The sequence below is a fragment of the Nyctereutes procyonoides genome, unplaced genomic scaffold (genome assembly GCF_905146905.1).
Source record: "Nyctereutes procyonoides isolate TBG_1078 unplaced genomic scaffold, NYPRO_anot_genome, whole genome shotgun sequence".
NCBI classification, from domain to species: domain Eukaryota; kingdom Metazoa; phylum Chordata; class Mammalia; order Carnivora; family Canidae; genus Nyctereutes; species Nyctereutes procyonoides.
The window spans coordinates 2,054,921-2,067,817 of record NW_026575129.1 but is presented as its reverse complement, the minus strand read 5'-3'; the positions used below and the strand labels follow the sequence as shown (position 1 = coordinate 2,067,817).

Sequence of the window (12,897 nt, the reverse complement as noted above, 5' to 3'; positions counted from 1 at the left end):
TGGCGCAGCGGTTTGGCGCCTGCCTTTGGCCCAGGGCGCGATCCTGGAGACCCGGGATCGAATCCCACGTCGGGCTCCTGGTGCATGGAGCCTGCTTCTCCCTCTGCCTGTGTCTCTGCCTCTCTCTCTCTCTCTCTCTCTCTGTATGACTATCGTAAATAAATAAAAAAAAAAAAATTTAAAAAAAAAAAAAAAAAAAAGAAAAAATTCATCATGATGCCTATAGCCTGATCCCTCTCAAATAAAGCTTAAAAATACCCAAAAGCAAAGTAATTATTATAAATGAACACATATGTATGTAGAATAAGTATACAAACACCTAACATAAAAAATTTCCAAGCAGTGATTACTTCTAGGGAGGAGAGGAGAGGATGACAGAGTTTGGGAGAGGTGTGCATGGGAGGGTGTGTGGGGGGAAGTAGAGTGGAAGGTAATTAAGGGTAATCTATTGTTTCTGGGGGGAAAAAAAAAACAACACAAAACCCTTCAACAGTAAAAGTATACTGTAGTATTTGATAAAAGTGGTGTGGCTATACCCATGTACCTTTATGAATATTTGAAATGCTTTACAATTTGAAAAATTACATTTCTAGAAGAATGAGACATTCTTATCATGATCATTAATTTTCCAGTACAGCACAGGGCAAAAATTAAGGTAAATTAAACTAATTGATCTAAAACGCCACTAATCAAGAAATATTCAGGAAATTGCTTTGGGAATAAACACTATTATTAGATCCTTTGTCATTGCCTTTATTCAAAATGGGAAACAAAGTACATGCCCCCAGAATGATTACTGGAATTTTCCACTTGTTTGTATTCTATACAAATAGTTGTGGCTTATGTTTATTTTAGTAAATTCTTTTTTCTTTCTCTACTCCTAAATTTGCTTTCATCCAACTTTCCCAAGCTTAAATCTCTTCCTTTTGTTTTTTCCTTCCCCCAGATTTGTATTTCCTTTCCTAAGCAACAATAAAACATTATTTTCTTTTCCATTTGCTCATAAATCAAACAGTTCATTCCCTTGTTTGGTTTTCTACTTTCAACTACATGCTTAGTTTGCTTGCATTTTTTCTGCATGCTCACTTTTCCCAAGTACAAGACATGCTTCCAGGTGTAAACAAGCTACTTTTTTAATAGGGCTAAGGCTCATTTATTTAGGCCTATCAGGAAGATGTGTATGCAGATGAGGATTTAACAATAACCACTTTTCACTTAAAACAGTACACAAACCCCTATGCGCATGTTTCACTGAAGGGACCATTGGATGCTGAGGGCTGTAGAGAGGACAGCTGTCAAGTTGCTACCATTGTTACAGTGAGGTGAATACCCCAGACACCCAACCTTCTCTTCCTAGAGCCACAGCCCGCAGTGTTAGGGTCCAGACAACTGCCTGGCTCAGGTCACAGGGGACAAGAAAGGGGAGCTTCTTGTCATCTTGTCAACACAGCCAACAACAGTTGTCATTTATTTAGACAGGCCACTGCCAAGCCGTCTTGTGGGCACTCAGTCGAATTTCATTTAACTCCTAATTCCCCATGAGAGAGGGGAATTATCTCTACTTTACTGACAGGGCACTGGGTAGAGAAGTCAAGCAATACAAGCAAGATCACATGGCTTTGCTACCTGGCTTAAAGAGCCAAGATTCACATCCAGGTGTGGCTCATGGCAAATGCCCTGCCAGTTGCCACACAGTTTCTTCCCTTTCTGGCTGCTGCAGGGTATGGAGCAGACCAGTTTTTTGGTGGAAGAGTTGTTCTCCTTCCCAAACCACCATGCACCCTACCTACTCTGTTTATGTTCAAGACAGGGGAGTGTTTAAGTCCTCAAGGAAACAATTTGATTCCTCAAGTATGGTGTTAATAAAAACAAACATTTACAGTAAGGCATATTTACACAGTATTTATGTACACATGGGTGTCTGTAGGATGGCTACGTGCTGTAGTACTGGAAGAGCCCTTCTTTTTTTTTTTTCCTAGATTTATTTATTTATTTATGATAGACACACACACACACACACACACACAGAGAGGGGGGGGGGCAGAGACACAGGAGGAGGGAGAAGCAGGCTCCATGCCGGCAGCCCGACGTGGGACTCGATCCCGGGTCTCCAGGATCACGCCCTGGGCCAAAGGCAGGCGCCAAACCGCTGAGCCACCCAGGGATCCCCTGGAAGAGCCCTTCTAATGATGCTCCTATAACCACCTACTCCAAAAACAAAGCACCCATGAATGATGGAGGTGTACCTGAATAGGATCCTGCGTCAGTCTCATGGGCCCAATGCGCACCTCCGCAGAAGAGACCTGCTAAATAAACACCAACATATTAGATGTGTCAAGTCAAACTACAAGAAGTGACAAATTCTTCCTTACTTAGAATATTACATTATACTACTTTGTAGACACTAACTACAAGGATCCAATATACTGATATGGAGTCAGTTTATAAAATGTAATGAGCATAATCCTGGTTTTGTATAAGAATATATACATGTACATGCATTGAAAACATCCTAGAGGATACTATCTCATGCTAAGTAGTGGATTTCAGGTTGTCTTTACTTTAAGTACATGGATTTTTAAAACACTGCTTTATGAGAGAAAACCAATAATTATTTTCTGAGCACCTATTATATGCTCAGCACCATACTACAGTTACTTTAAAATCTTAAGTAAAGGTATTTCTCAAATGTGAAAACTAAAACATTTCAAGAGCTGTTCCTCTACTTCTTAATTTTCTTATCTTTATGCTTTAGTAGGAGCCATAAACAGCTTATTCTTACCCGTTTACCACAAATAAACTCATCTGAGTTGCACTTCCTCAAATAAACTGAGGAAGACCATATAAGAGGCAAATTGTGCTCCACGACTTGATCCAGGAATGAGCTTAGGTGTTCAGGGGCCAACACCATCTACCTGACTTCAGCTGCAAGCAGAAGGCAAGTATTTGTCTGTAATAACTTTGCTCAGATTTCTAAAAGTGACTCTTTCTAGTAACCTATTGAGGGTCTTGGCCTCACCTCCATGGATTCAATTTTGTTTTTCTCCAAGAGGGAGCAGTCATTTCGCTACCACTTGGAAGCTTATCCTGCATTCTACAGACAGTCAGATAGAACACCTTCAGCAAGCACGAAAGTCAGAGGACTGGAGGCAACAGTAATAAATGAATCAAGGGCCAGAGGAAGCTTTTATCAGTTAACAAAAGCAGAATTTTCTTTAAATTATAATTTTGGGGGCACCTGGGTGGCTCAGTTGGTTAAGCATCTGTCTTCGGTTCAGATCATGATCCCAGGGTCCTTGGATCAAGCCTCACATTGGGCTCCCTGCATGGAGCCTGCTTCTCTCTCTGTCTCTGTCTCTCTCTGTGTCTCTCATGAATAAATAAATAAAATCTTTTAAAAATATAAGAAAGAGGAAAGAAAGAAAGAAAGAAAGAAAGAAAGAAAGAAAGAAAGAAAGAAAGAAAGAAAGAAAGAGGAAGGAAGGAAGGAAGGAAGGAAGGAAGGAAGGAAGGAAGGAAGGAAGGAAGGAGTCTTTAAAAATAAATAGATCAAAAAATTATGATTTTGAAAACTAGAAATTTCCCTTTCTTCTTTCTTCCCTTTTCTCTGTGCTTAATTCCTGGTGGGCATGGTGTGAATCTTCTCCAAAACATGGCTGAATTGGTGACACTCGTTTCCTCTTTAAAATTGATCCCTCAGCCCTGGCATCACTGTTTGAAGCAGTGGTGCTGGGGGCTTTGGCCTCTCACTCAACCAGCCAGCTTAAAACTCAAAGCCCTATAATGACTGCTCAACAGAGGCTACTGGTCCTCTGTGGTGGGTTTTGCTTGGTGAGGCGGCCTCCAGACAGTGGGCCCTTCTAGTAGGCCTGGCACAATTCTTACCAACTTGGGGTCTCGAGTCCCTGAGCCCACAGACCAGTGATAAGTTCCTTTAGTGTTTTACTGCTGTCTTCAGGTAAAAGAACATGTGATCTTATACTTCTTTCCTTTAAACAAAGCAATATCCTACCAAGTGTTAATGCGGATACTAGCATGCAGCATAGATGCACAGCCCTCAGAATGATTCCACTGAAAGTGATTCAGTGGAATGATTCCCAGGCCTCCTGTGTCACTGGGACTCAGCAGCCCACCCCCCATCCCCAGCTCTACTCAGACACAGTTTTTGTTGTCTGAACCCGACATCATCCTTCAAAAGCAGTGTAACTGCCAGAATTTTACTAAAAAGTTAATAATTAAGCAGTAAAACCAATTTGAGGCAGTAAGATAGAGATCACAGTCCCTGTGATCTCTCTTGGCTTCACTGCACACACCATATACCTAAGCTCCCCTCCAACAGGGCTACAGGTTTTCTCTAGCAAAACTGGCTCCCCAAGGGGTCATCCAGGGGCAGAAAATAAATTAAATATTAAGTATAAAGTTTAAAAGGAATAAAATAAAAAGTGACTCACTTTAGAAGGCTAAGGGACAGAGGACAGGATCCCTGATAGAAGGGTACAGACTGTCCCCAAAATAATTCACTCTTAACCAATATTTTTCTAACTTTATAAATAACCACATATGCATGAAGTAGTCATACAAGCACTTTGTGTGTGTGTGTGTGTGTGTGCATGTATGCGTGTGTGCATGTATGCTGAGAGCTCCCAATACATTCCTGATGAAATCTCTTTAGAACAAATACTATGAAACAGTGTAATGACTGTTGGCACACAAATAACTGGATTCTCATAAAGAAAATAATTCTAGGGGATCCCTGGGTAGCTCAGCGGTTTGGCGCCTGCCTTTGGCCCAGGGCACAATCCTGGAGTCCTGGGATGGAGTCCCACATCAGGCTCCCGGCATGGAGCCTGCTTCTCCCTCCTCCTGTGTCTCTGCCTCTCTCTCTCTCTCTCTCTCTCTCTCAAATAAATAAATAAATAAATAAATAAATAAATAAATAAATCTTTAAAAAAAAAAAAGAAAATAATTCTCATTATTGTCTCCTATTCATTTAGGCCCAAAGGATCCTATTATATATAGTTCAGCTTTTTATGTTGCTGAATTTAGACAGAGCACAGGTCAAGTCACTTTTACATAGGTCTCTTGGTGGGATAAAAGCCCTGAAAGGCAGCATTCATGGGGCTTTAATAACAACATTAAAAGGAAAGCCAATTCTATTTTCCTTATATGTAAGGAAATAGTTACTAATTTGAGTAATTCTGAAATAAAGTCCTTGCATCGTTGTCAACATTCATAAATCTCTTCAACTATAATCATTTTTTGTCGCGCATTTAATGTCTTTAGAAAACATGATGTTTTTGTTGGAACAATCGAGTAAGCTCAGTATGTTAGCTTCCCAGGGACTATGAGGTTTTGAATAAAGAGGAAGAGGAGCTCTGATGGGAGGAGAAAAACCTTCTGAATCACTTCTGATCACAATTCAGAAGAAGGGGGAAGAAAAAAAAAAACCCTTAAGTTTATTACCTCACTGGGATTTAATAAAAATTTTCATGTACTCTATATCTTTTAATTTGGAGATGTAGATAAGTATTACTTCTTTATGTGTGTGCACTAATAAGGAAACAGGCCCAGAGTTGAGAAGGTGGTGAAAAAGTGACATGTTAAAACTCCTAGCATATGTTAGATACTGTGGTAGGAACTTAACATGTATTTTCTCAATTCTCAAAATCCATCTCATAATTTTAGCTCTGATTTAGAACAGGCTCAGGTATCCTGTGGTATCAAAGAGATCCATAATTTCAGTGATCTAATAATATAAGGATTTTTTCATACCAAATTCACTATGGTGCCAATTCCTCCTTGTGGATACTTAGCAGTCCAGGCCAAAAGACAGTCAGGGGGAGAGTCACCGAAAACTCACGCATGGGTTTTTAAAACCTCAGCCTGAAAGTTACACAGTACTTGCCCTCAGCCCATTGGCCAGAGCTAGTCACATGGTCCCACTTCACTGTAAGGAGGCAGGACATCTAAGGAAGCAAAAGGGTTGTAGTTACATAGACCTTTTTAAACTTTGCCAAGGGAACACCTGATGATCATGTGAACACTCTTCAAGCCCCCAGCTCTCTCCCAGGGACTGTGCTAGGAGGCATTTCCACAGGAGTGACCTTAGTAGGAGACGGGCAATGGCCACAGAGAGTATGGAATTTTCAAAGTAACACTCGACCTAGAACACATCCTTTTCCTGCCATGACAGCAAAGACCCTACAACTTTCTTCCACAGCCTGCATGCATCCAGCGTTTTAACCTCTGCCTGACCCAGTTCGGCAGGAAGCTGCCACTGCAAGCAGAACCAAGGAGATAGTTTCGCAAGTTTGGTAGACTACCTTCAAGACCCCTGCCTCTCCCGTCTCTACCCACTTCCTCCCAGCCCTGTTTCACTGTGTCACTTCTACCACCCAAGTTGGGGCCTCAGTTTACCAGCGCCTTTAGTCCTGACCTACACTTAGCTCACTGTCCCTTGGCTTCCATTTTCCCTCTTGGACTCTGCTCCCATTCATCTGACTTTGGTTTCCATGTCCAAGAGAAGTCAATCATCTCAACAGAATGGCAGACCTTATTCTTGTCGGCGCTGAGGGCTAGTGCAAGGCAGTGACCAGCAGAGGCAAACCTGCAGCAGGTCTACTCATGGCAGCAGCAGTTTGCAGACCCAGAAGCCTACTACCTACATGTCATCAATCTATGAAGGAGTATTTACGAACATAAACAGGAGACCATTTACTGATGTCTCTGTAACCAAGCCAAGACTCTCCACTTCAAAGGGTGAACTTTGAGCAACTGCAGATGCACAGATCCTCAATTAGTGTATTAGCTCTGATTCCAGGAAGTAAAGAAGTTTGCCAAGGTCATAGGAGCAAGCAAAGGACAGGCTCATAGATAACATAATTCTAGTGCCCAGGGGGAGAGGAGGATGGGACAAGAATGTTAAGAGATACACTTACTAGTCACTCTGACCACACATCTTTCCCCAACAGCCCAATGAGGAAGGACTGTGGGCTGACAGTACAGTCTTAACTATCCCATGTTTACAGTGTGTTAGACATTTATATGCATACACATGTATGCAGGTTAACATGCACATGCATATATATGAAGCAAGGTAACCAATTCAGATTTAGGTGAGTTGGCTCTCTATGAAAAAAAGTCCTATTTTGTAGCATTTGCTGATTCTCTGATGTAAATACCTTCACTTCAGCTAATCTCAAGCTAGCAACACGGGTTCCTGCCCATGTGACTGGATCTGTAGCTTTTCATTCTGAATGAAAAAAGTTTGTGAGTGGCAAACTCATTGGTCTTTGCTGGTCTACAAATGATTTTCACTTACTTTTGTTTGATAGTTTAATGAGATACAGAATTCTGGTTGATAGATATTTTCCCCTCAAACTTTAAAGATGGGAGGAAGGAGAGAGTACTTTTGGTTCTCAAGGTGGGAAGATCAAGAATGTTTCATGAAGGCAAATAGATCATGAAGAACAAGAGACTGGCTTGGGAGAAGAAATTCCAGATATATGGAACAACAGAAGCAACAGAAGATAAGAAGGCAAAGGTACAATGGCAGAGAAAATGAAGACTGGAAGGGTTGAGGTCAATTCCTGGAAGGTATGTGCCACCGTCCTCACCCCCACCCTTTTTATTCCCTTTTATTTTCCTGTAGGCACCAACCACATTTTAGATTTCTGAGTGGAAAATGAACAGGATCCAATTTAGGACTTGGGGGAGGGGAATAAATCAAATATCTAGTTTGTCTACTTTCTGGACAGGTAAGAACAGACCTAGCAAAACACACAGTGCTATGAGTAGGAACTAGAGCAGTGAAATTAAGTGGGGAAAATGTCATAACGAACACGAAAATGACAAAAAAAAAAAAAAAAAACCCACACAGCTTGGCCCTATTTCAATGGAGAACAAAGTCCAAGACGAAAATCGACTGGTCAAAATACTTAAATGAATTATTAACCAAAGTGAAGAAATACTTAAATAATAATACACTTATACTTGGTGACTTCAATCTAACTCTTTCTACCCCCGATAGGTCTTCTAAGCACAACATCTCCAAAGAAACGAGAGCTTTAAATGATACACAGGACCAGATGGATTTCACAGATATCTACAGAACTTTACATCCAAACTCAACTGAATACACATTCTTCTCAAGTGCACATGGAACTTTCTCCAGAATAGACCACATGCTGGGTCACAAATCGGGTCTGAACCGATACCAAAAGATTGGGATCGTCCCCTGCATATTCTCAGACCATAACGCCTTGAAATTAGAACTCAATCACAAGAAGAAGTTTGGAAGGACCTCAAACACGTGGAGGTTAAGGACCATCCTGCTAAAAGATAAAAGGGTCAACCAGGAAATTAAGGAAGAATTAAAAAGATTCATGGAAACTAATGAGAATGAAGATACAACCGTTCAAAATCTTTGGGATGCAGCAAAAGCAGTCCTGAGGGGGAAATACATCGCAATACAAGCATCCATTCAAAAACTGGAAAGAACTCAAATACAAAAGCTAACCTTACACATAAAGGAGCTAGAGAAGAAGCAGCAAATCGACCCGACGCCCAGCAGAAGAAGAGAGTTAATTAAAATTCGAGCAGAACTCAACGAAATTGAGACCAGAAGAACTGTGGAACAGATCAATAGAACCAGGAGTTGGTTCTTTGAAAGAATTAATAAGATAGATAAACCATTAGCCAACCTTATTAAAAAGAAGAGAGAGAAGACTCAAATTAATAAAATCATGAATGAGAAAGGAGAGATCACTACCAACACCAAGGAAATACAAACGATTTTAAAAACATATTATGAACAGCTCTACGCCAATAAATTAGGCAATCTAGAAGAAATGGACGCATTCCTGGAAAGCCACAAACTACCAAAACTGGAGCAGGAAGAAATAGAAAACCTGAACAGGCCAATAACCAGGGAGGAAATTGAAGAAGTCATCAAAAACCTCCCAAGACACAAGAGTCCAGGGCCAGATGGCTTCCCAGGGGAATTCTATCAAACGTTTAAAGAAGAAATCATACCTATTCTACTAAAGCTGTTTGGAAAGATAGAAAGAGATGGAGTACTTCCAAATTCATTCTATGAGGCCAGCATCACCTTAATTCCAAAACCAGACAAAGACCCCACCAAAAAGGAGAATTACAGACCAATATCCCTGATGAACATGGATGCAAAAATTCTCAACAAGATACTAGCAAATAGGATCCAACAACACATTAAGAAAATTATTCACCATGACCAAGTAGGATTTATCCCTGGGACACAAGGCTGGTTCAACACTCATAAAACAATCAATGTGATTCATCATATCAGCAAGAGAAAAACCAAGAACCATATGATCCTCTCATTAGATGCAGAGAAAGCATTTGACAAAATACAGCATCCATTCCTGATCAAAACTCTTCAGAGTGTAGGGATAGAGGGAACTTTCCTCGACATCTTAAAAGCCATCTATGAAAAGCCCACAGCAAATATCATTCTCAATGGGGAAGCACTGGGAGCCTTTCCCCTAAGATCAGGAACAAGACAGGGATGTCCACTCTCACCACTGCTATTCAACATAGTATTGGAAGTCCTAGCCTCAGCAATCAGACAACAAAAAGACATTAAAGGCATTCAAATTGGCAAAGAAGAAGTCAAACTCTCCCTCTTCGCCGATGACATAATACTCTACATAGAAAACCCAAAAGCTTCCACCCCAAGATTGCTAGAACTCATACAGCAATTTGGTAGCGTGGCAGGATACAAAATCAATGCCCAGAAATCAGTGGCATTTCTATACACTAACAATGAGACTGAAGAAAGAGAAATTAAGGAGTCAATCCCATTTACAATTGCACCCAAAAGCATAAGATACCTAGGAATAAACCTAACCAAGGAGGTAAAGGATCTATACCCTAAAAACTATAGAACACTTCTGAAAGAAATTGAGGAAGACACAAAGAGATGGAAAAATATTCCATGCTCATGGATTGGCAGAATTAATATTGTGAAAATGTCAATGTTACCCAGGGCAATTTACACGTTTAATGCAATCCCTATCAAAATACCATGGACTTTTTTCAGAGAGTTAGAACAAACTATTTTAAGATTTGTGTGGAATCAGAAAAGACCCCGAATAGCCAGGGGAATTTTAAAAAAGAAAACCATATCTGGGGGCATCACAATGCCAGATTTCAGGTTGTACTACAAAGCTGTGGTCATCAAGACAGTGTGGTACTGGCACAAAAACAGACACAGAGATCAATGGAACAGAATAGAGAAACCAGAAGTGGACCCTGAACTTTATGGTCAACTAATATTCGATAAAGGAGGAAAGACTATCCACTGGAAGAAAGTCTCTTCAGTAAATGGTGCTGGGAAAATTGGACATCCACATGCAGAAGAATGAAACTAGACCACTCTCTTGCACCATACACAAAGATAAACTCAAAATGGATGAAAGATCTAAATGTGAGGCAAGATTCCATCAAAATCCTAGAGGAGAACACAGGCAACACCCTTTTTGAATTGGCCACAGTAACTTCTTGCAAGATACATCCACGAAAGCAAAAGAAACAAAAGCAAAAATGAACTATTGGGACTTCATCAAGATAAGAAGCTTTTGCACAGCAAAGGATACAGTCAACAGAACTAAAAGACAACCTACAGAATGGGAGAAGATATTTGCAAATAACATATCAGATAAAGGGCTAGTTTCCAAGATCTATAAAGAACTTATTAAACTCAACACCAAAGAAATAAACAATCCAATCATGAAATGGGCAAAGGACATGAAGAGAAATCTCACAGAGGAAGACATAGACATGGCCAACATGCACATGAGAAAATGCTCTGCATCACTTGCCATCAGGGAAATACAAATCAAAACCACAATGAGATACCACCTCACACCAGTGAGAATGGGGAAAATTAACAAGGCAGGAAACAACAAATGTTGGAGAGGATGCGGAGAAAAGGGAACACTCTTACACTGTTGGTGGGAATGTGAACTGGTGCAGCCACTCTGGAAAACTGTGTGGAGGTTCCTCAAAGAGTTAAAAATAGACCTGCCCTACGACCCAGCAATTGCACTGTTAGGGATTTACCCCAAAGATTCAGATGCAATGAAACGCCGGGACACCTGCACCCCGATGTTTCTAGCAGCAATGGCCACAATAGCCAAACTGTGGAAGGAGCCTCGGTGTCCATCGAAAGATGAATGGATAAAGAAGATGTGGTTTATGTATACAATGGAATATTCCTCAGCCATTAGAAATGACAAATACCCACCATTTGCTTCAACGTGGATGGAACTGGAGGGTATTATGCTGAGTGAAGTAAGTCAATCGGAGAAAGACAAACAGTGTATGTTCTCATTCATTTGGGGAATATGAATAATAGTGAAAGGGAATATAAGGGAAGGGAGAAGAAATGTGTGGGAAATATCAGAAAGGGACACAGAACATAAAGACTCTTAACTCTGGGAAACGAACTAGGGGTGGTGGAGGGGGAGGAGGGCGGGGGGTGGGGGTGAATGGGTGACGGGCACTGAGGGGGGCACTTGACGGGATGAGCACTGGGTGTTATTCTGTATGTTGGTAAATTGAACACCAATAAAAATTAATTTATTAAAAAAAAAAAAGAAAATCGACTGGTCAGGTCAGATAGCTAGAAGACATAATCTGGAAAGAAGTCAAGGTAGTTCAGGCTAATTCATCTGTCACTGCACCACACTCCCTGCTGGTGACCTCCACATCTCTGGGTATTTCCGGCTTTTGGAGTTTTCTTAGAGAACCTGGACTAAGGTTTCAGAGCTTGCCTCAAAAAGGAAGCGAGTGAGAACTAGGGAAGAAAAGCAGTTGACCTAGAAAGCCCTTGCTACCCCATCTACCCAGCACAGCACACCGGCCCCTCGAGCAGCTGCTCGGTGCCCCCACCCTCTGAGGGCTGTCCAAGCCCAGCTGCACCAAGACGCCCCTAATAGCTCTCCTCAGCACCCTACTCTACTGCACAGTTACTTGTTGTATTATTCATTTAGTTAGTTTCCCCTGGGCAAGACCGAGTTTCCTGGGAGATAGAGTGTTCCTCACAGTTTTATCCCCAGCATCTATAAGGTACTCAATAAATAAATGAAACTGAATTCAACTGCTTAAAACCATGTGGGTTTTAAGTAACAGAGTCAGGAATTGAAACTTGATTTTTTTCCCCTAGACACACCCAGTACAATGTTCTTCCATTATGCTCTAGAATTTAGAGAATTCTGACCGCTTTTCTGCCACGAGGTTCTGGACTTCATACTGGTGTTGCTACAGAGATGATCCAGTACCCAGCAATCCCTGCTCAGGTCCTGGTAGTCTGTACTACTGTGAGCAGGGCTGCCACTAGGGCTAAGGAGAAAAAAGTGAGGTGTGTACGTACATGGGTGTCTGGGCCAGCGTGGCGGGCTTCCTTCGCTTCAGTCTTCCACAGAATAAGCTCAAAGTCTGAGTCTTCCCCCTTCAGGGACTTCATATCTGGAACCCCTTCCTCTCCACCCTCAGCAGTACTGAAAATTCACTTAAGTGTACATATGTGCCCAGGGCAAGTGTGACCTCACTTCCGTGGGGGAGGGGCGACTCCATGGTAAAAGATCATGTTGATCACAAAAGGGATCTGCTGTGGGCTCAGAAAAAGGCATTTTAAAATATGTTAATCAACTCTGCCTGCTGCCCTGCTGGCTCTGGCTTTAGTGATTAATTCTCTCAAGGTGCCCCTGTCCACCCTCCATTCCCAGGCCAAAAATCTTTCTTTATTCCTGAGCAAGCAAAGTCTGTGTTTGACTTTCGCCTTTTTTTTTCAAGAGCACACATGTGCACACACACACACCGCTGTAGAGGGAGGCAGAGGGGGTAGGAGAGAGAATC

At 41.5% G+C, this 12,897-nt stretch overlaps 1 protein-coding gene across 4 annotated transcripts in view; it reads right to left on the bottom strand.

The window, feature by feature from the left end:
- Positions 1-12,897, bottom strand: part of PDE8B (phosphodiesterase 8B) — a 262,117-nt gene that overhangs the window by 128,449 nt on the left and 120,771 nt on the right. For all 4 annotated transcript variants that reach the window (XM_055342311.1, XM_055342308.1, XM_055342310.1 and 1 more), the window contains exon 2: positions 2,247-2,306. In XM_055342311.1, coding sequence (XP_055198286.1) covers positions 2,247-2,306 — 60 coding nt within the window. The remainder of the gene's footprint in view (positions 1-2,246; positions 2,307-12,897) is intronic.